General features: G+C 48.0%; 1 protein-coding gene across 1 annotated transcript in view; it reads left to right on the forward strand.

Moving 5' to 3' along the window:
* The first annotated feature begins 3314 nt into the window (after positions 1–3314).
* LOC134585796 (transmembrane protein 214-A-like) overlaps positions 3315–24003 on the forward strand; it is a 49333-nt gene continuing 28644 nt past the window's right edge. Inside the window, exons 1-3 of the mRNA XM_063441266.1 lie at positions 3315–3461; positions 13001–13209; positions 23474–23624. Of these exons, the coding sequence (XP_063297336.1) occupies positions 3359–3461; positions 13001–13209; positions 23474–23624 (463 nt within the window). The 5' untranslated portion in view covers positions 3315–3358. The remainder of the gene's footprint in view (positions 3462–13000; positions 13210–23473; positions 23625–24003) is intronic.

A 24003-nucleotide genomic window follows, 5' to 3' on the forward strand; every position in this document is an offset into this window, starting at 1 on the left:
CACATTACTGGGAGTAGTATTGCTGTGGAGCTCTGTTATACACTCAGACACATTACTGGGAGTATTATTGCTGTGGAGCTCTGTTATACACTCAGACACATTACTGGGAGTATTATTGCTGTGGAGCTCTGTTATACACTCAGACACATTACTGGGAGTATTATTGCTGTGGAGCTCTGTTATACACTCAGACACATTACTGGGAGTATTATTGCTGCGGAGCTCTGTTATACACTCAGTCACATTACTGGGAGTATTATTACTGTGGAGCTCTGTTATACACTCAGACACATTACTGGGAGTATTATTGCTGTGGAGCTCTGTTATACACTCAGACACATTACTGGGAGTATTATTGCTGTGGAGCTCTGTTATACACTCAGACACATTACTGGGAGTATTATTGCTGTGGGGCTCTGTTATACACTCAGGCACATTACTGGGAGTATTATTACTGTGGAGCTCTGTTATACACTCAGACACATTACTGGGAGTATTATTGCTGTGGAGCTCTGTTATACACTCAGACATATTACTGGGAGTATTATTGCTGTGGAGCTCTGTTATACACTCAGACACATTACTGGGAGTATTATTGCTGTGGAGCTCTGTTATACACTCAGACACATTACTGGGAGTATTATTGCTGTGGAGCTCTGTTATACACTCATACACATTACTGGGAGTATTATTGCTGTGGAGCTCTGTTATACATTCAGACACATTACTGGGAGTATTATTGCTGTGGAGCTCTGTTATACACTCAGACACATTACTGGGAGTATTATTGCTGTGGGGCTCTGTTATACACTCAGACACATTACTGGGAGGATTATTGCTGTGGGGCTCTGTTATACACTCAGACACATTACTGGGAGTATTATTGCTGTGGAGCTCTGTTATACACTCAGACACATTACTGGGAGTATTATTGCTGTGGAGCTCTGTTATACACTCAGACACATTACTGGGAGTATTATTGCTGTGGGGCTCTGTTATACACTCAGACACATTACTGGGAGTATTATTACTGTGGAGCTCTGTTATACACTCAGTCACATTACTGGGAGTATTATTGCTTTGGAGCTCTGTTATACACTCAGACACATTACTGGGAGCATTATTGCTGTGGAGCTCTGTTATACACTCAGACACATTACTGGGAGTATTATTGCTGTGGAGCTCTGTTATACACTCAGACACATTACTGGGAGTATTATTGCTGTGGAGCTCTGTTATACACTCAGACACATTACTGGGAGTATTATTGCTGTGGGGCTCTGTTATACACTCAGACACATTACTGGGAGTATTATTACTGTGGAGTTCTGTTATACACTCAGGCACATTACTGGGAGTATTATTGCTGTGGGGCTCTGTTATACACTCAGACACATTACTGGGAGTATTATTGCTGTGGAGCTCTGTTATACACTCAGGCACATTACTGGGAGTATTATTGCTGTGGGGCTCTGTTATACACTCAGACACATTACTGGGAGTATTATTGCTGTGGAGCTCTGTTATACACTCAGTCACATTACTGGGAGTATTATTGCTGTGGAGCTCTGTTATACACTCAGACACATTACTGGGAGTATTATTGCTGTGGAGCTCTGTTATACACTCAGACACATTACTGGGAGTATTATTGCTGTGGGGCTCTGTGATACACTCAGACACATTACTGGGAGTATTATTGCTGTGGAGCTCTGTTATACACTCAGACACATTACTGGGAGTATTATTGCTGTGGAGCTCTGTTATACACTCAGACACATTACTGGGAGTATTATTGCTTTGGAGCTCTGTTATACACTCAGACACATTACTGGGAGCATTATTGCTGTGGAGCTCTGTTATACACTCAGACACATTACTGGGAGTATTATTGCTGTGGAGCTCTGTTATACACTCAGACACATTACTGGGAGTATTATTGCTGTGGAGCTCTGTTATACACTCAGACACATTACTGGGAGTATTATTGCTTTGGAGCTCTGTCATACACTCAGACACATTACTGGGAGTATTATTGCTGTGGAGCTCTGTTATACACTCAGACACATTACTGGGAGTATTATTGCTGTGGGGCTCTGTTATACACTCAGACACATTACTGGGAGTATTATTGCTGTGGAGCTCTGTTATACACTCAGACACATTACTGGGAGTATTATTGCTGTGGAGCTCTGTTATACACTCAGACACATTACTGGGAGTATTATTGCTGGGGAGCTCTGTTATACACTCAGACACATTACTGGGAGTATTATTGCTGTGGGGCTCTGTTATACACTCAGACACATTACTGGGAGTATTATTGCTGTGGAGCTCTGTTATACACTCAGACACATTGCTGGGAGTGTTATTGCTGTGGAACTCTGTTATACACTCAGACACATTACTGGGAGTATTATTACTGTGGAGCTCTGTTATACACTCAGACACATTACTGGGAGTATTATTGCTGTGGAGCTCTGTTATACACTCAGACACATTACTGGGAGTATTATTGCTGTGGAGCTCTGTTATACACTCAGACACATTACTGGGAGTATTATTGCTGTGGAGCTCTGTTATACACTCAGACACATTACTGGGAGTATTATTGCTGTGGAACTCTGTTATACACTCAGACACATTACTGGGAGTATTATTGCTGGGGAGCTCTGTTATACACTCAGACACATTACTGGGAGTATTATTGCTGCAGAGCTCTGTTATACACTCAGACACATTACTGGGAGTATTATTGCTGTGGAGCTCTGTTATACACTCAGACACATTACTGGGAGTATTATTGCTGTGGAACTCTGTTATACACTCAGACACATTACTGGGAGTATTATTGCTGGGGAGCTCTGTTATACACTCAGACACATTACTGGGAGTATTATTGCTGCAGAGCTCTGTTATACACTCAGACACATTACTGGGAGTATTATTGCTGTGGAGCTCTGTTATACACTCAGACACATTACTGGGAGTATTATTGCTGCAGAGCTCTGTTATACACTCAGACACATTACTGGGAGTATTATTGCTGTGGAGCTCTGTTATACACTCAGACACATTACTGGGAGTATTATTGCTGGGGAGCTCTGTTATACACTCAGACACATTACTGGGAGTATTATTGCTGTGGGGCTCTGTATACTAATCTAAGACTACAAGTCCCGTCATGAACCTGCCGCCTCAATGACAGCCACGTGTGTAGTGACGTCACAGATGGAAGACAGACGTGGCTGACTGGAGCCTCCCGAGCAGAGCGCATGCGCAAACCGTGCGTCACCGCTGCGACAGGGCCGGGATCCCGGAAGTGACGCAGAATAGAGGTGCTGCTCCATCTGCAGACATGGCGTCCGGTACCGGTGCTGCGGACGGGAAATGGAAAGTGGTGAAAAAAGGGAAAAAGAACGAGAGGAAAGCCCTGGGAGAGAGTAACATCACCGCCGGGGGTCAGTGTCCTGTATCCACTACTACTGTAATATCCTCCCTGTAATATCTCCCCATACCCTGCACACAGTCACTCCCTATATACACACACAGTCATACACCGCCGGGGGTCAGTGCCCTGTATCCACTACTACTGTAATATCCTCCCTGTAATATCTCCCCATACCCTGCACACAGTCACTCCCTATATATACACACACAGTCATACACCGCCGGGGGTCAGTGCCCTGTATCCACTACTACTGTAATATCCTTCCTGTAATATCTCCCCATACCCTGCACACAGTCACTCCCTATATACACACACAGTCATACACCGCCGGGGGTCAGTGCCCTGTATCCACTACTATTGTAATATCCTCCCTGTAATATCTCCCCATACCCTGCACACAGTCACTCCCTATATACACACACAGTCATACACCGCCGGGGGTCAGTGCCCTGTATCCACTACTACTGTAATATCCTCCCTGTAATATCTCCCCATACCCTGCACACAGTCACTCCCTATATATACACACAGTCATACACCGCCGGGGGTCAGTGCACTGTATCCACTACTACTGTAATATCCTCCCTGTAATATCTCCCCATACCCTGCACACAGTCACTCCCTATATACACACACAGTCATACACCGCCGGGGGTCAGTGTCCTGTATCCACTACTACTGTAATATCCTCCCTGTAATATCTCCCCATACCCTGCACACAGTCACTCCCTATATACACACACAGTCATACACCGCCGGGGGTCAGTGTCCTGTATCCACTACTACTGTAATATCCTCCCTGTAATATCTCCCCATACCCTGCACACAGTCACTCCCTATATATACCCACAGTCATACACCGCCGGGGGTCAGTGTCCTGTATCCACTACTACTGTAATATCCTCCCTGTAATATCTCCCCATACCCTGCACACAGTCACTCCCTATATAAACACAGTCATACACCGCCGGGGGTCAGTGCCCTGTATCCACTACTACTGTAATATCCTCCCTGTAATATCTCCCCATACCCTGCACACAGTCACTCCCTATATATACCCACAGTCATACACCGCCGGGGGTCAGTGTCCTGTATCCACTACTACTGTAATATCCTCCCTGTAATATCTCCCCATACCCTGCACACAGTCACTCCCTATATATACCCACAGTCATACACCGCCGGGGGTCAGTGCCCTGTATCCACTACTACTGTAATATCCTCTCTGTAATATCTCCCCATACCCTGCACACAGTCACTCCCTATATATACACACACAGTCATACACTGCCGGGGGTCAGTGTCCTGTATCCACTACTACTGTAATATCCTCCCTGTAATATCTCCCCATACCCTGCACACAGTCACTCCCTATATACACACACAGTCATACACCGCCGGGGGTCAGTGTCCTGTATCCACTACTACTGTAATATCCTCTCTGTAATATCTCCCCATACCCTGCACACAGTCACTCCCTATATATACACACAGTCATACACCGCCGGGGGTCAGTGCACTGTATCCACTACTACTGTAATATCCTCCCTGTAATATCTATATATATATATATATATATATATATATATATATATCTATAGAGAGAGATATTACAGTAGTAGTGGAAACAGGACACTGACCCCCAGCGGTGTCTCTCCCTCTCTCCCTCCCCGCGTTGGGCATCTTTCTTACTAATGCGGATGATTTTATTTTAGGACTATAGAACGTTCTCTAGTTCATCTCTCTCCTTATTAGAGAGTTTAAAGGATCACCTGGCTCCCCGACAGGGTGCCTCCATTGAAGGATGCTCCAAGCGCTCCGCTACATACCACAACCACTGTAGACCCCACGAACCACCGCAGCTTGGTTGGGGTCTCGCCGTCTCCTACCCACCCTGGACCTACGACAAGTCTCCAGGTTCCGGTGGGTCAACCTCTCCTCCAAGAGAGTGAAGCAGGAGCAAGCTCTTACAAGAGCTCAGTGATTATAGCAAGGGAATATGCAGAGCATAGCAATCCCTTGTAGCAGATTCCCCCAATAAGAGACAGGACTCAGATTGAGGGTGAAATAGAACTGGCTGTACTGGCACATACAGCCTCTTTTATTCCCAATCCACAAACATAGTACTGCCCACAGGGTTTTGAAATACAACCAATCAATCCGTACAATACACACAGACACTCCCACACAAAATCCTCCCCTCTGCCTGTGATATGATTACTGAACACAATGGGTAATCTCATTATCACAGGCAGAGGAATACAGTTTTATAAAACATATCACAGGGACCCTAAAACGTTCAATAACCCCATATAAAGTATATCCTCAGAACCGGGGGATCTGCGTGAACCACATATCCAAAATTCACCCAGATCCGTTCAGTAGTTGGGAAGATACAGTTTAATGCAGGCTATATGAAAATTAATTACTGTATAATGTGTCCCCTGTTGTATAGTTTAAAATGATGGCACCGTGTAGAAAAGTCACAACAATGTCTGTGAGTTAAAATGGCCGCCATCCATTGTTCTCACCATGTGCTTCATCCATTGTTCTCACCATGTGCCCCTGATACATGAAAGTGGCCACCCAGTAACTCCACAGTATGTCCCCAGATGGTTCTTAAAGGGCCAGCAGCAGCATAATACAATACAATATGCCCAAATCTGTTATTTCAAGGGCCAAACCTCCCAGGGACCATAATCACATGACAAGAGGCTGGCAAGCAGTCCTCTCCAGGCACAAGTGGCAGAGCTGTTTCCGCCACAGAGAGCTTCTTGGGGGGGGGATTGGATTTAGCTATTATTTTCAACTTCTGCCTTATTACTCTCATTTTAGGGACACCCTTTCCCCAAATCTCCTATAGCATTATAGAACGTTTGCTCTCTTAAGGCTCCGATATTTAGATACCTTTATTCACATATTGTGGCGAAACCAACCTCGCCACTGGGCCCTGGAGAAGCCTGTTTGCTAGCCTCCTACCTACTGACTATGGCCCCTGGGTTATTTGGGGCATATTGTACTGTATATTGCTGCTACTGGCCCTTTTAACAGCATCTATGGACACATTGGGACTTTGGGGACTACTGTCCCTTTAAGACTGAAGCATATTGTAGTGTACTGCCTGTAATATTATATGTGTATTTATATATGTGTTAAGTTTAACCTGGGTGATTTGTATGCAGCATTCAACTGATTGTTCGGTAGGATCACTCCATTCAGTATATTGAGTGAAACTACCGAACAACCAGACCACCCAGGAATAAGTGTGCCTCCCATTACAGTTTGCAACAATGTTGCAAACAGGTAATTGGCAATCAGTGTAATATATTCTTTGTCCTCTGGGTGGCCGCCATTCGGGAAACAAACACGTGGCGGCGGCCATCTTAAACTACCGAACAGCGGTGTTTTGCCGTCGAGTGTCTGGAACTGAAATCAGACACTCGACTAGGCAAACACCGCTGAGACCTCCAGACTTCCAGGATTTCGTGGGGAAACTACCGAACGGCCAGCCGTTCGGTAGAAAGAAACTCACGAACTAGGGGATTCATGCGAATCCCCCTTAGTCTCTATAACACCAGTAATTCGCCTGTTTCTATTCCCTTTTCTGTGACCGACCGCAGGGCCAAAATGCATGGAACTGTTTTCGGATACTTTACCCATGCGGTCGGTCAAATCTTTGGAACCCCATATCTCCCGAACTGTTCATCCGAATGACTTGAATATGTTGTCCCCCTGAATAAGGGCTATCCAGCGATGCTGGATTTAAAGGTGTACCCCCTGTTTTTGGGGTACATCCAGAACTTGGCTGAAAGGGTGTACCGGATAATTGGGTTTAATGTTATCTGAGGGGAGGGGATGTGTGGGCTGAACCATGTATGTGATTGGATATTTTATGCCTCCCCCTGGGTGTGGACTGTATGTGTATTATTGTAATAAAAGCCAGGCTGGATGAGCCAGTCCAGAGTTCCTGTTTTACCCTCAAAGTGATGTGTCGTCTCATTATTGGGGGAAGGATTTATTGCATGCTGTTCCAGTTGACTGCTAGGAGTACAAGCCTATTCGTATGGTTCCTATTCAATGGTCTACAGCATTCATATGCTTGGGAGAATTTAAAGGTTTCTCGGATTCGGTGATTGTGGTGTCTGCCAGAGTGCTTGGAGTCCTCAGGAAGCACTAGGAGCATCCATTAACGGAGGTACTCAGTCGGGGTGCCAGGCGATCCGTTACACATATGTACATTGAGTATTAGTCCGTGATTATTTGGATATGCTTGGTCTTTGGTCACACTAACTGCCTATTTCTCCGGGACATATTCTCGGTAATAAGAAGCATCATGGCTATTTAGTGGTTATACCTTTAGACCATTATTATAGCCTTTTCTCTTTAGGTTTTGATTAGACCCCCCCCTATCTCAACGGGGGATACATTTACTTGTGAATTGGTATCTTTCTTTACACAAGGGTGTGGCGAATCCGACCTCGCCACGTGTCCTTGGAGGGGGCTGCTTGCCCGCCTCTTGCCTTTGGACTATGGACCCGACTTTATGTGAATGTGTTAACCCAGATAGCTATGCCATGGAGCCCATTCGTGTAGTTAAAGACTTCCGCTCCATGGCAATTGAACTGTGTGAATAGGATCTGAGCGCTATTTGGTAGTTTTGTGCGCTCAGATCCCAGCTATATGGGGATATGTGACATGTCTGTGTTTTATGTATAAAATGTGACTGTGTATTTTATAGTATAATAATACTTTATGCTCACCATGTGCATAATGGAGTCTTGTCTCTGTCCTGGGAGATAATTGAATTACTTCTCAATTATCTCCAGGATAGACTCTGAAACCGGTCTGGGCCAGATAGCCATGTGCCAGCCAGGGCCCAAAAGATATTTTACTAACTTCTGAACCCCTGGTCTGATTCATGCCATTTTTTTGATATGTTGTTCCCTTGAATGGATTGATTGTGAATATGTATTTTTATGTGAATTGGATATATGGTTTTAGAGTTATGAATGTTGGTTAAAAAGTTACTTTTAAACTGTATGTATAATTGGATTACCTCTCAGGCTAAGGGGAGGGAATCTGGGGGATGTAACCATTGTGGGATTGGTGTATTGTAAATCCCTCCCTTGCATGGGAGAATCCTTTATAAGACAGTGTGTGAATAAATCTGGAGTTCCTGTTTTAACACTCAAAGTGAAGTGTCGTCTTATTCTTGGGGGAGGATTTATTGCATGCTGTTTCAGTTTGACTGCTAGGAGTGTAAACCTATTCGTATGGTTTCCTATTCAACTGTCTACAGCATTCAGAGGCTTGAGAGGATTTATATGCTTCTCCGATACGGTGATTGTGGTGTCTGCCAGAGTGTTTGGAGTCCTCAGGAAATGCTAGGAGTATCCTTTAACGGAGGTACCCAGTCGCGGTGCCAGGCGATCCGTTACAAAGGGTATTTTAATAGTGGCTTGATCTCTCGGCTCAACATCCAGGGAACACTATTATATTACCATACTTTGGCCACATATACCCATTTTTCTAACAAGTCCATTATATCCCCTCTTAATCCCTCGGATCATTTACACAGACTGTCTACATCTTTTGCAACTTATTATTTAGATACAGTCACTTATTTTGGATTAGTTTGTGCGAGATACTGGACGGTCCTATTTTACTATGTTTGTTTGTTATTTTCTTCGTGTTGTTCCTTATGAGGGACTAATAAAGAGAGTATATTGTTCTAGCTCTCTATTTAGGCACTGTTCATACATTTGCAGAGCAGCTTTTCAGTAAAGGATACAAGGTCTAATAGGGGGGCAGATCTTCTTAATCTGCTACCCTTTAGTCCTTCTCTCTTTCCTTATTTTGTTTTGGTGTTAAGCCCTGCTGTATCCTACAGCCGTTACAACTTTGGTGTAGGGACACGTTCCATTTCTTACCACTGTTGTATTTCTTTGATTCTAAGATCATTGCTGATATCTTTCCTCCTTGGCATTGCGTTACGGCACACTTATTCTCCAGACCAGCAAACTGCTGAATCTTCACCTTTTATAGAGGTTTTCACAGTTACTAATGGTCAATTAATCAATGGCATTTGAGTAGCAGCACCTGTCTGTTACCTAGCCTCTTTGTTTCTACAAAAGCAGTATGGTTGTTCTTAGTTTTTCACACATGGCTTCTCCTTTTATTTTTGTTAAATAAAGCATGATACAGTGTAATACGGCATGTGTTCACCTGAGGTTATATTTACCTAATTTTAAGACCTGCTAAATAGCAGATGACTGCTATTATATCCCAATATTTAAAAACGACAGAGTTCACAGAGGGAATACTTTCTTTTTCCCGTGACTGTATCTGTGGCGGAACCACTGCATATCCGTGAATTGCCTTTCTTTATATTGTGTGTTTTCACCAATTTTTCATTTATTGTGCCCTCTCCCTGTTCGCTAGGTCTTCCACGAAAGGAATCCATTCACCTTTCAAACAGAGACCACCCCAATACCTCATTTAGAATGTTAGGTTAGAACATTTACACCTGGCTAAATAGGTGCCAAAACACAAGGGAAACAATTAATGAGCTTCCCTGGGCACCTGCCTTTCATATAGGCAAATGCCACCAGGGGGAGCATTCGAGGATTGTTTCCCGACTCTCATGACTCTCGAACAAGGACCTCCCTGGTGCCCCATTGGAACGTTCACACCAATTAATCAGAACGTTCACACTCACAACATACAGTTGCAAGAAAAAAGTATGTGATCCCTTTGGAATGATAGGAATTTCTGCACAAATTGGTCATAAAATGTGATTTTTATAGACAATTTGTCTTACCGTGGACTGATGAACAGCAAGGCTTTTGGAGATACTTTTATAACCCTTTCCAGCTTTATGCAAGTCAACAATTCTCAATGGTAGGTCTTCTGAGAGCTCTTTTTTGATGCAAGGCATCATTCACATCAGGCAATGCTTCTTGTGAAAAGCAAACTCAGAACGTGTGTGTGTGTGTTTTTTATAGGGCAGGGCAGCTGTAATCAACACCTCCAATCTCATCTCATTGATTGGACTCCAGTTGGCTGACATCTCACTCCAATTAGCTCTTGGAGATGTCATTAGTCTTGGGGTTCACATACTTTTTCCACCTGCACTGTGAATGTTTACATGGTGTGTTCAATAAAAACATGGCAACATTTCATTCTTTGTGTGTTATTAGTTTAAGCAGACTGTGATTGTCTATTGTTGTGAATTAGATGATGATCAGATCACATTTTATGACCAATTTGTGCAGAAATTCCAAAGGGTTCACATACTTTTTCTTGCAACTGTAAGTGTGAAACTTCAAGGGAAGTAATTAATGAATGCTCCCCTGGGTGGCCGCCTTTTCATATTGACAAACGCCGTCCAGGGGGAGCATTCGTATTCCGAAAGGAGACGCTTACTTAGCCGGTTTCCCTGAGGTTGGTGGGGACACTCATGGGGCACTGACGAGTTTGGCGTGCTCTCATGAGCCTGAGGACAATGCCCGGTTGGGCTTTTCTGTGCCTGGGAGACAAAGGGACGGTCCCAATTAAAGTAACACTATAGTCACCTAAATTACTTTAGCTTAATGAAGCAGTTTTAGTGTATAGATCATTCCCCTGTAATTTCACTGCTCAATTCACTGTCATTTAGGAGTTAAATCAATTTTTCTGTTTATGCAGCCCTAGCCACACCTCCCCTGGCTATGATTGACAGAGCCTGCATGGAAAAAAAACTGGTTTCACTTTCAAACAGATGTAATTACCCTTAAATAATTGTATCTCAATCTCTAAATTGAACTTCAATCACATACAGGAGGTTCTTGCAGGGTCTAGCAAGCTATTAACAGAGCAGGGGATAAGAAAATCTTAATTAAACAGAACTTGCAATAAAGAAAGCCTAAATAGGGCTCTCTTTACAGGAAGTGTGTATGGAAGGCTGTGCAAGTCACATGCAGGGAGGTGTGACTAGGGTTCATAAACAAAGGGATTTAACTCCTAAATGGCAGAGGATTGAGCAGTGAGGCTGCAGGGGCATGTTCTATACACCAAAACTGCTTCATTAAGCTAAAGTTGTTCAGGTGACTATAGTGTCCCTTTAACCGCACCTGGACTCACAGGCACAGAGGCTCCTGGGAAGAAGACCCACTGGGGTGGGAAACCCTGTGTTCACAGGGGTGGGCTCTGGGGTCAAAGGGAACAAAGTCCCTTCCCGCGCTAGGGTCCCAGAGAGGGAGGATCTTGGGATGTGATAGTGTCTGTGTGATTCACCCCTTGCAGGGGGTTATGCATAAAAGCCTTGTGTGTATGGACAATAAAATTGTGTTGTACCTCCAGGACTGTGTGTCGTCCAGTTACTGGGGGGAAATGGGTCTATTTGTATTTTTACATGGTTCTTGACCGGCTGAAGGGAGGGAATTAGCTGAGGTAACCAGTCGAGTTACCCGTGGTTCGCTACAGTATCTATTAGTCATAATGTATACACTCTGCTTGTACACACCTTGTCATTTCTGTAGGCACCCTTTTAATTCTTATATTTATTTTCCATATACACATATATAGGAGTGCACAGCTTTTCACTCCAATCAGTTTTGACCTCCACATGGTTTTTTAATTTTATTATTTTTTACTACCCCACATGTTGTCTGCTACTTAAAGGGTCACCGCAGACCCCTAAACATCTTTAGCTTGTTTCAATAGAAATTTACACTTTTCTAAATGAACATGGTTACACCCCCTTGGCAATCAAGCAGAAAACAGATAATGTTACTTCCTGGTTTCGTTAGCTCTATGCAGCCGACCTCAAAAGGCAGCAATTGCCCAGAGCACCTGACTCACTTCTTATCGAGCTGAATTGGAAAATCTGTGATTGGCCGCCACATAAAGTCTGGGCGGGGTTAGAAGGGGAGGGATTGCAAAGGCAGCAGACGAGATCTGCTGTTTTTGCAAACTGTTTTTAGGTATATCCCCAATGAAAAAAATAAATAAATGCATGCAAGTTTTCATTTGGGGTATATCTACTAACCAGTGATTTTTATTTATTTTGTATTTGGGCAGTGGAGTGTCCCTTTAAGTTGAGCAGCAGTTGGTCAAATAACCGTAAAGCCTGATGCCTGAAAGCCTTTAACTTTCATATAATTCTGTTGGTTTCTCTAATTTAGAACGAATGCTGGAGATCTCAACAACATTCCAAATAATGGCAACCAAACCAGGCCCATGCATTATGCATGTTTAATTCTTAGCTTGAAGTGCATTTGCTCAGCGTTTTTGTTTGTGGCTTTATGGGTTCTCATTGTAAGTGTTGACTTTTCACTTAATGCCAGCGTTTGTAGGGCAGCCTCGCTGCTCGGAAGGCTCTGTGAGGGTGGTGGCTGACTGCAAATCATATTATTGCTCCACCTCACGTGGCAGCCTTGTTCCTGCTCTCTTAATGTGGGACAAGGGTACATCTTCCTATCTGGGCTTGTCTGTGAGCTGTCCCACAGGGTCAGTCATTCGTGCCAACTTTTTGATTTATTAATGGCTCGTTCTCTGTGTCCTTCTCAGTTGCAATTAAGACATCAACTACGTTGTATGAAATGGGGTTTGAGAAAATCCTGAAGAAACAAAACAAAGAACAGGTCCCTCCAAATATCAGCACTGAGCCAGCACCACAGAAAAAGCAGCAAGGCAGCAAGACCACCAAAAAAGCACAGAGTCCTGTCATGAGTTCTGCACACAGGAAATTCAACACTCTGGAGGAGGCTTTGAAAGCGGTGAGTGTAGGTTTACTGTATGTACCACGTAGTGTGTAATCATGTAAATATCTGTAAACTCCTGCGGGGAGACAAGCTGTGAGTAAGGAAGGCTCTGTGTAGATCAGTCTGGGGGGAGAGAATCTGTGAGTATGGAAGGCTCTGTGTAGGTCAGTCTGGAGGAGAAGCTGTGAGTATGGAAGGCTCTGTGTAGGTCAGTCTGGGGGAGAGAAGCTGTGAGTATGGAAGGCTCTGTGTAGGTCAGTCTGAGGGAGACAAGCTGTGAGTATGGAAGGCTCTGTGTAGGTCAGTCTGGGGGAGAGAAGCTGTGAGTATGGAAGGCTCTGTGTAGGTCAGTCTGGGGGAGACAAGCTGTGAGTATGGAAGGCTCTGTGTAGGTCAGTCTGGGGGAGACAAGCTGTGAGTATGGAAGGCTCTGTGTAGGTCAGTCTGGGGGGGGAGAGAATCTGTGAGTATGGAAGGCCCTGTGTAGGTCAGTCTGGGGGAGAGAAGCTGTGAGTATGGAAGGCTCTGTGTAGGTCAGTCTGGGGGAGAAGCTGTGAGTATGGAAGGCTCTGTGTAGGTCAGTCTGGGGGGAGACGCTGTGAGTATGGAAGGCTCTGTGTAGGTCAGTCTGGGGGAGACGCTGTGAGTATGGAAGGCTCTGTGTAGGTCAGTCTGGGGGAGAGAAGCTGTGAGTATGGAAGGCTCTGTGTAGGTTAGTCTGGGAGAGAATCTGTGAGTATGGAAGGCTCTGTGTAGGTCAGTCTGGGGGAGACGCTGTGAGTATGGAAGGCTCTGTGTAGGTCAGTCTGGGAGAGAATCTGTGCGTATGGAAGGCTCTGTGTACGTCAGTCTGGGGGGGGAGAGAATCTGTGAGTATGGAAGGCTCTGTGTAGGTCAGTCTGGGGGGGGAGAGAATCTGTGAGTATGGAAGGCTCTGTGTAGGTTAGTCTGGGAGAGAATCTGTGAGTATGGAAGGCCCTGTAGGTCAGTCGGGGGGGGGGGAGAGAAGCTGTGAGTATGGAAGGCTCTGTGTAGGTCAGTCTGGGAGAGAAGCTGTGAGTATGGAAGGCTCTGTGTAGGTCAGTCTGGGAGAGAATCTGTGAGTATGGAAGGCTCTGTGTAGGTCAGTCTGGGAGAGAAGCTGTGAGTATGGAAGGCTCTGTGTAGGTCAGTCTGGGAGAGAATCTGTGAGTATGGAAGGCTCTGTGTAGGTCAGTCTGGGAGAGAATCTGTGAGTATGGAAGGCTCTGTGTAGGTCAGTCTGGGGGAGAGAAGCTGTGAGTATGGAAGGCTCTGTGTAGGTCAGTCTGGGGGAGACGCTGTGAGTATGGAAGGCTCTGTGTAGGTCAGTCTGGGGGAGACGCTGTGAGTATGGAAGGCTCTGTGTAGGTCAGTCTGGGGGAGAGAATCTGTGAGTATGGAAGGCTCTGTGTAGGTTAGTCTGGGAGAGAATCTGTGAGTATGGAAGGCTCTGTGTAGGTCAGTCTGGGGGAGACGCTGTGAGTATGGAAGGCTCTGTGTAGGTCAGTCTGGGAGAGAATCTGTGCGTATGGAAGGCTCTGTGTAGGTCAGTCTGGGGGGGGAGAGAATCTGTGAGTATGGAAGGCTCTGTGTAGGTCAGTCTGGGGGGGGAGAGAATCTGTGAGTATGGAAGGCTCTGTGTAGGTTAGTCTGGGAGAGAATCTGTGAGTATGGAAGGCCCTGTAGGTCAGTCGGGGGGGGGGGGGGGGGGAGAGAAGCTGTGAGTATGGAAGGCTCTGTGTAGGTCAGTCTGGGAGAGAAGCTGTGAGTATGGAAGGCTCTGTGTAGGTCAGTCTGGGAGAGAATCTGTGAGTATGGAAGGCTCTGTGTAGGTCAGTCTGGGAGAGAAGCTGTGAGTATGGAAGGCTCTGTGTAGGTCAGTCTGGGAGAGAATCTTTGAGTATGGAAGGCTCTGTGTAGGTCAGTCTGGGAGAGAATCTGTGAGTATGGAAGGCTCTGTGTAGGTCAGTCTGGGAGAGAATCTGTGTAGGTCAGTCTGGGGGAGACGCTGTGAGTATGGAAGGCTCTGTGTAGGTCAGTCTGGGAGAGAATCTGTGCGTATGGAAGGCTCTGTGTAGGTCAGTCTGGGGGGGGAGAGAATCTGTGAGTATGGAAGGCTCTGTGTAGGTCAGTCTGGGGGGGGAGAGAATCTGTGAGTATGGAAGGCTCTGTGTAGGTTAGTCTGGGAGAGAATCTGTGAGTATGGAAGGCCCTGTAGGTCAGTCGGGGGGGGGGGGGGGGGGGGAGAGAAGCTGTGAGTATGGAAGGCTCTGTGTAGGTCAGTCTGGGAGAGAAGCTGTGAGTATGGAAGGCTCTGTGTAGGTCAGTCTGGGAGAGAATCTGTGAGTATGGAAGGCTCTGTGTAGGTCAGTCTGGGAGAGAAGCTGTGAGTATGGAAGGCTCTGTGTAGGTCAGTCTGGGAGAGAATCTGTGAGTATGGAAGGCTCTGTGTAGGTCAGTCTGGGAGAGAATCTGTGAGTATGGAAGGCTCTGTGTAGGTCAGTCTGGGGGAGAGAAGCTGTGAGTATGGAAGGCTCTGTGTAGGTCAGTCTGGGGGAGACGCTGTGAGTATGGAAGGCTCTGTGTAGGTCAGTCTGGGGGAGAGAAGCTGTGAGTATGGAAGGCTCTGTGTAGGTTAGTCTGGGAGAGAATCTGTGAGTATGGAAGGCTCTGTGTAGGTCAGTCTGGGGGAGACGCTGTGAGTATGGAAGGCTCTGTGTAGGTCAGTCTGGGAGAGAATCTGTGCGTATGGAAGGCTCTGTGTAGGTCAGTCTGGGGGGGGAGAGAATCTGTGAGTATGGAAGGCTCTGTGTAGGTCAGTCTGGGGGGGGAGAGAATCTGTGAGTATGGAAGGCTCTGTGTAGGTCAGTCTGGGAGAGAAGCTGTGAGTATGGAAGGCTCTGTGTAGGTCAGTCTGGGAGAGAAGCTGTGAGTATGGAAGGCTCTGTGTAGGTCAGTCTGGGAGAGAATCTGTGCGTATGGAAGGCTCTGTGTAGGTCAGTCTGGGGGGGGAGAGAATCTGTGAGTATGGAAGGCTCTGTGTAGGTCAGTCTGGGGGGGGAGAGAATCTGTGAGTATGGAAGGCTCTGTGTAGGTTAGTCTGGGAGAGAATCTGTGAGTATGGAAGGCCCTGTAGGTCAGTCGGGGGGGGGGGGGGGGGGAGAGAAGCTGTGAGTATGGAAGGCTCTGTGTAGGTCAGTCTGGGGGAGAGAAGCTGTGAGTATGGAAGGCTCTGTGTAGGTCAGTCTGGGGGAGACGCTGTGAGTATGGAAGGCTCTGTGTAGGTCAGTCTGGGGGAGACGCTGTGAGTATGGAAGGCTCTGTGTAGGTCAGTCTGGGGGAGAGAAGCTGTGAGTATGGAAGGCTCTGTGTAGGTTAGTCTGGGAGAGAATCTGTGAGTATGGAAGGCTCTGTGTAGGTCAGTCTGGGGGAGACGCTGTGAGTATGGAAGGCTCTGTGTAGGTCAGTCTGGGAGAGAATCTGTGCGTATGGAAGGCTCTGTGTAGGTCAGTCTGGGGGGGGAGAGAATCTGTGAGTATGGAAGGCTCTGTGTAGGTCAGTCTGGGGGGGGAGAGAATCTGTGAGTATGGAAGGCTCTGTGTAGGTTAGTCTGGGAGAGAATCTGTGAGTATGGAAGGCTCTGTGTAGGTCAGTCTGGGGGAGACGCTGTGAGTATGGAAGGCTCTGTGTAGGTCAGTCTGGGAGAGAATCTGTGCGTATGGAAGGCTCTGTGTAGGTCAGTCTGGGGGAGAGAAGCTGTGAGTATGGAAGGCTCTGTGTAGGTCAGTCTGGGGGAGACGCTGTGAGTATGGAAGGCTCTGTGTAGGTCAGTCTGGGGGAGACGCTGTGAGTATGGAAGGCTCTGTGTAGGTCAGTCTGGGGGAGAGAAGCTGTGAGTATGGAAGGCTCTGTGTAGGTTAGTCTGGGAGAGAATCTGTGAGTATGGAAGGCTCTGTGTAGGTCAGTCTGGGGGAGACGCTGTGAGTATGGAAGGCTCTGTGTAGGTCAGTCTGGGAGAGAATCTGTGCGTATGGAAGGCTCTGTGTAGGTCAGTCTGGGGGGGGAGAGAATCTGTGAGTATGGAAGGCTCTGTGTAGGTCAGTCTGGGGGGGGAGAGAATCTGTGAGTATGGAAGGCTCTGTGTAGGTTAGTCTGGGAGAGAATCTGTGAGTATGGAAGGCTCTGTGTAGGTCAGTCTGGGGGAGACGCTGTGAGTATGGAAGGCTCTGTGTAGGTCAGTCTGGGAGAGAATCTGTGCGTATGGAAGGCTCTGTGTAGGTCAGTCTGGGGGAGAGAAGCTGTGAGTATGGAAGGCTCTGTGTAGGTCAGTCTGGGGGAGACGCTGTGAGTATGGAAGGCTCTGTGTAGGTCAGTCTGGGGGAGACGCTGTGAGTATGGAAGGCTCTGTGTAGGTCAGTCTGGGGGAGAGAAGCTGTGAGTATGGAAGGCTCTGTGTAGGTTAGTCTGGGAGAGAATCTGTGAGTATGGAAGGCTCTGTGTAGGTCAGTCTGGGGGAGACGCTGTGAGTATGGAAGGCTCTGTGTAGGTCAGTCTGGGAGAGAATCTGTGCGTATGGAAGGCTCTGTGTAGGTCAGTCTGGGGGGGGAGAGAATCTGTGAGTATGGAAGGCTCTGTGTAGGTCAGTCTGGGGGGGGGAGAGAATCTGTGAGTATGGAAGGCTCTGTGTAGGTTAGTCTGGGAGAGAATCTGTGAGTATGGAAGGCCCTGTAGGTCAGTCGGGGGGGGGGGGGGGGGGGAGAGAAGCTGTGAGTATGGAAGGCTCTGTGTAGGTCAGTCTGGGAGAGAAGCTGTGAGTATGGAAGGCTCTGTGTAGGTCAGTCTGGGAGAGAAGCTGTGAGTATGGAAGGCTCTGTGTAGGTCAGTCTGGGAGAGAATCTGTGAGTATGGAAGGCTCTGTGTAGGTCAGTCTGGGAGAGAATCTGTGAGTATGGAAGGCTCTGTGTAGGTCAGTCTGGGGGAGAGAAGCTGTGAGTATGGAAGGCTCTGTGTAGGTCAGTCTGGGGGAGACGCTGTGAGTATGGAAGGCTCTGTGTAGGTCAGTCTGGGGGAGACGCTGTGAGTATGGAAGGCTCTGTGTAGGTCAGTCTGGGGGAGAGAAGCTGTGAGTATGGAAGGCTCTGTGTAGGTTAGTCTGGGAGAGAATCTGTGAGTATGGAAGGCTCTGTGTAGGTCAGTCTGGGGGAGACGCTGTGAGTATGGAAGGCTCTGTGTAGGTCAGTCTGGGAGAGAATCTGTGCGTATGGAAGGCTCTGTGTAGGTCAGTCTGGGGGGGGAGAGAATCTGTGAGTATGGAAGGCTCTGTGTAGGTCAGTCTGGGGGGGGAGAGAATCTGTGAGTATGGAAGGCTCTGTGTAGGTCAGTCTGGGAGAGAAGCTGTGAGTATGGAAGGCTCTGTGTAGGTCAGTCTGGGAGAGAATCTGTGAGTATGGAAGGCTCTGTGTAGGTCAGTCTGGGAGAGAAGCTGTGAGTATGGAAGGCTCTGTGTAGGTCAGTCTGGGAGAGAATCTGTGAGTATGGAAGGCTCTGTGTAGGTCAGTCTGGGAGAGAATCTGTGAGTATGGAAGGCTCTGTGTAGGTCAGTCTGGGGGAGAGAAGCTGTGAGTATGGAAGGCTCTGTGTAGGTCAGTCTGGGGGAGACGCTGTGAGTATGGAAGGCTCTGTGTAGGTCAGTCTGGGGGAGACGCTGTGAGTATGGAAGGCTCTGTGTAGGTCAGTCTGGGGGAGAGAATCTGTGAGTATGGAAGGCTCTGTGTAGGTTAGTCTGGGAGAGAATCTGTGAGTATGGAAGGCTCTGTGTAGGTCAGTCTGGGGGAGACGCTGTGAGTATGGAAGGCTCTGTGTAGGTCAGTCTGGGAGAGAATCTGTGCGTATGGAAGGCTCTGTGTAGGTCAGTCTGGGGGGGGAGAGAATCTGTGAGTATGGAAGGCTCTGTGTAGGTCAGTCTGGGGGGGGAGAGAATCTGTGAGTATGGAAGGCTCTGTGTAGGTTAGTCTGGGAGAGAATCTGTGAGTATGGAAGGCCCTGTAGGTCAGTCGGGGGGGGGGGGGGGGGGGAGAGAAGCTGTGAGTATGGAAGGCTCTGTGTAGGTCAGTCTGGGAGAGAAGCTGTGAGTATGGAAGGCTCTGTGTAGGTCAGTCTGGGAGAGAATCTGTGAGTATGGAAGGCTCTGTGTAGGTCAGTCTGGGAGAGAAGCTGTGAGTATGGAAGGCTCTGTGTAGGTCAGTCTGGGAGAGAATCTGTGAGTATGGAAGGCTCTGTGTAGGTCAGTCTGGGAGAGAATCTGTGCGTATGGAAGGCTCTGTGTAGGTCAGTCTGGGGGAGACGCTGTGAGTATGGAAGGCTCTGTGTAGGTCAGTCTGGGAGAGAATCTGTGCGTATGGAAGGCTCTGTGTAGGTCAGTCTGGGGGGGGAGAGAATCTGTGAGTATGGAAGGCTCTGTGTAGGTTAGTCTGGGAGAGAATCTGTGAGTATGGAAGGCCCTGTAGGTCAGTCGGGGGGGGGGGGGGGGGGGAGAGAAGCTGTGAGTATGGAAGGCTCTGTGTAGGTCAGTCTGGGAGAGAAGCTGTGAGTATGGAAGGCTCTGTGTAGGTCAGTCTGGGAGAGAATCTGTGAGTATGGAAGGCTCTGTGTAGGTCAGTCTGGGAGAGAAGCTGTGAGTATGGAAGGCTCTGTGTAGGTCAGTCTGGGAGAGAATCTGTGAGTATGGAAGGCTCTGTGTAGGTCAGTCTGGGAGAGAATCTGTGAGTATGGAAGGCTCTGTGTAGGTCAGTCTGGGGGAGAGAAGCTGTGAGTATGGAAGGCTCTGTGTAGGTCAGTCTGGGGGAGACGCTGTGAGTATGGAAGGCTCTGTGTAGGTCAGTCTGGGGGAGACGCTGTGAGTATGGAAGGCTCTGTGTAGGTCAGTCTGGGGGAGAGAAGCTGTGAGTATGGAAGGCTCTGTGTAGGTTAGTCTGGGAGAGAATCTGTGAGTATGGAAGGCTCTGTGTAGGTCAGTCTGGGGGAGACGCTGTGAGTATGGAAGGCTCTGTGTAGGTCAGTCTGGGAGAGAATCTGTGCGTATGGAAGGCTCTGTGTAGGTCAGTCTGGGGGGGGAGAGAATCTGTGAGTATGGAAGGCTCTGTGTAGGTCAGTCTGGGGGGGGAGAGAATCTGTGAGTATGGAAGGCTCTGTGTAGGTTAGTCTGGGAGAGAATCTGTGAGTATGGAAGGCCCTGTAGGTCAGTCGGGGGGGGGGGAGAGAAGCTGTGAGTATGGAAGGCTCTGTGTAGGTCAGTCTGGGAGAGAAGCTGTGAGTATGGAAGGCTCTGTGTAGGTCAGTCTGGGAGAGAATCTGTGAGTATGGAAGGCTCTGTGTAGGTCAGTCTGGGAGAGAAGCTGTGAGTATGGAAGGCTCTGTGTAGGTCAGTCTGGGAGAGAATCTTTGAGTATGGAAGGCTCTGTGTAGGTCAGTCTGGGAGAGAATCTGTGAGTATGGAAGGCTCTGTGTAGGTCAGTCTGGGAGAGAATCTGTGCGTATGGAAGGCTCTGTGTAGGTCAGTCTGGGGGAGAGAAGCTGTGAGTATGGAAGGCTCTGTGTAGGTCAGTCTGGGAGAGAAGCTGTGAGTATGGAAGGCTCTGTGTAGGTCAGTCTGGGAGAGAAGCTGTGAGTATGGAAGGCTCTGTGTAGGTCAGTCTGGGAGAGAATCTGTGAGTATGGAAGGCTCTGTGTAGGTCAGTCTGGGAGAGAATCTGTGCGTATGGAAGGCTCTGTGTAGGTCAGTCTGGGAGAGAATCTGTGAGTATGGAAGGCTCTGTGTAGGTCAGTCTGGGAGAGAGAATCTGTGAGTATGGAAGGCTCTGTGTAGGTCCGTCTGGGAGAGAAGCTGTGAGTATGGAAGGCTCTGTGTAGGTCAGTCTGGGAGAGAAGCTGTGCGTATGGAAGGCTCTGTGTAGGTCAGTCTGGGAGAGAATCTGTGCGTATGGAAGGCTCTGTGTAGGTCAGTCTGGGAGAGAAGCTGTGAGTATGGAAGGCTCTGTGTAGGTCAGTCTGGGGGGGGAGAGAAGCTGTGAGTATGGAAGGCTCTGTGTAGGTCAGTCTGGGAGAGAATCTGTGCGTATGGAAGGCTCTGTGTAGGTCAGTCTGGGAGAGAATCTGTGAGTATGGAAGGCTCTGTGTAGGTCAGTCTGGGAGAGAGAATCTGTGAGTATGGAAGGCTCTGTGTAGGTCCGTCTGGGAGAGAAGCTGTGAGTATGGAAGGCTCTGTGTAGGTCAGTCTGGGAGAGAATCTGTGCGTATGGAAGGCTCTGTGTAGGTCAGTCTGGGAGAGAAGCTGTGAGTATGGAAGGCTCTGTGTAGGTCAGTCTGGGGGGGGAGAGAAGCTGTGAGTATGGAAGGCTCTGTGTAGGTCAGTCTGGGGGGGGGAGAGAATCTGTGAGTATGGAAGGCTCTGTGTAGGTCAGTCTGGGAGAGAATCTGTGAGTATGGAAGGCTCTGTGTAGGTCAGTCTGGGGGGGGAGAGAATCTGTGCGTATGGAAGGCTCTGTGTAGGTCAGTCTGGGAGAGAATCTGTGAGTATGGAAGGCTCTGTGTAGGTCAGTCTGGGAGAGAATCTGTGAGTATGGAAGGCTCTGTGTAGGTCAGTCTGGGAGAGAATCTGTGAGTATCGAAGGCTCTGTGTAGGTCAGTCTGGGAGAGAGAATCTGTGAGTATGGAAGGCTCTGTGTAGGTCAGTCTGGGAGAGAAGCTGTGAGTATGGAAGGCTCTGTGTAGGTCAGTCTGGGAGAGAAGCTGTGAGTATGGAAGGCTCTGTGTAGGTCAGTCTGGGAGAGAATCTGTGAGTATGGAAGGCTCTGTGTAGGTCAGTCTGGGAGAGAATCTGTGAGTATGGAAGGCTCTGTGTAGGTCAGTCTGGGAGAGAATCTGTGAGTATGGAAGGCTCTGTGTAGGTCAGTCTGGGAGAGAGAATCTGTGAGTATGGAAGGCTCTGTGTAGGTCAGTCTGGGAGAGAAGCTGTGAGTATGGAAGGCTCTGTGTAGGTCAGTCTGGGAGAGAAGCTGTGAGTATGGAAGGCTCTGTGTAGGTCAGTCTGGGAGAGAATCTGTGAGTATGGAAGGCTCTGTGTAGGTCAGTCTGGGAGAGAATCTGTGAGTATGGAAGGCTCTGTGTAGGTCAGTCTGGGAGAGAAGCTGTGAGTATGGAAGGCTCTGTGTAGGTCAGTCTGGGGGGGGAGAGAAGCTGTGAGTATGGAAGGCTCTGTGTAGGTCAGTCTGGGGGGGGAGAGAATCTGTGAGTATGGAAGGCTCTGTGTAGGTCAGTCTGGGAGAGAGAATCTGTGAGTATGGAAGGCTCTGTGTAGGTCAGTCTGGGAGAGAGAATCTGTGAGTATGGAAGGCTCTGTGTAGGTCAGTCTGGGAGAGAATCTGTGAGTATGGAAGGCTCTGTGTAGGTCAGTCTGGGAGAGAAGCTGTGAGTATGGAAGGCTCTGTGTAGGTCAGTCTGGGAGAGAGAATCTGTGAGTATGGAAGGCTCTGTGTAGGTCAGTCTGGGAGAGAAGCTGTGAGTATGGAAGGCTCTGTGTAGATCAGTCTGGGAGAGAGAATCTGTGAGTATGGAAGGCTCTGTGTAGGTCAGTCTGGGAGAGAAGCTGTGAGTATGGAAGGCTCTGTGTAGGTCAGTCTGGGGGAGACGCTGTGAGTATGGAAGGCTCGGTGTAGGTCAGTCTGGGGGAGACGCTGTGAGTATGGAAGGCTCTGTGTAGGTCAGTCTGGGGGAGACGCTGTGAGTATGGAAGGCTCTGTGTAGGTCAGTCTGGGGGAGAAGCTGTGAGTATGGAAGGCTCTGTGTAGGTCAGTCTGGGGGAGAGAAGCTGTGAGTATGGAAGGCTCTGTGTAGGTCAGTCTGGGGGAGAGAAGCTGTGAGTATGGAAGGCTCTGTGTAGGTCAGTCTGGGGGAGAGAAGCTGTGAGTATGGAAGGCTCTGTGTAGGTCAGTCTGGGAGAGAATCTGTGCGTATGGAAGGCTCTGTGTAGGTCAGTCTGGGGGAGAGAAGCTGTGAGTATGGAAGGCTCTGTGTAGGTCAGTCTGGGGGAGAGAAGCTGTGAGTATGGAAGGCTCTGTGTAGGTCAGTCTGGGAGAGAAGCTGTGCGTATGGAAGGCTCTGTGTACCTGTAGCTCAGTGTTGGTGAGGGTGAAAGAGACAAGTTTTGGCCACAGGGAAGAAATATAGTAAATGAGTTATAATCAGAGTTTTTCTTTTACAGCTTGATGTGTCCGCACTACAGCGAGAGTTAGAAAACAGCCAGAATTTGTTTCCTGAGACCCCATCTATTTGGTTGAAGGATCTTGCCGGATACCTGAATGACAAGCTGCAGGCACCAAGAAGTGAGCCAACACTGAGCCTGCATTCTCACGGTGAGTTACTGCCTCGTATCCCTTGCATCCCATGGAATTCCCTGATACTGCTTCATGCTGCCTACAGGTCACACAGTTCAATGACCCTGTGCGTGAGCCTGTGAGCTTCTCGTCCTCACCTGTAGACTCATTAACTCAGTGTAAATGTGGGGTGTTTACTAAACTCTGAACGTGCCTTCAAATTTGGGAATAACCACTGTTTGAGCGGAAATTGTTGTAGTTATTGTAGGTGGTATGTTGTGAGGTTAATCCCTCAGATCGGTATTGTCCACGTTTGTGAGTAGAAACGGAGCCCTGATGAGGGAGTTTGATTACCTGTCAGAAGTCCCAGCCGTGGGGAGCAGCATCCACACTCATACCTTCCACACACTTACACCCC

This window comes from Pelobates fuscus, chromosome 2 (genome assembly GCF_036172605.1).
Source record: "Pelobates fuscus isolate aPelFus1 chromosome 2, aPelFus1.pri, whole genome shotgun sequence".
Lineage (NCBI taxonomy): Eukaryota > Metazoa > Chordata > Amphibia > Anura > Pelobatidae > Pelobates > Pelobates fuscus.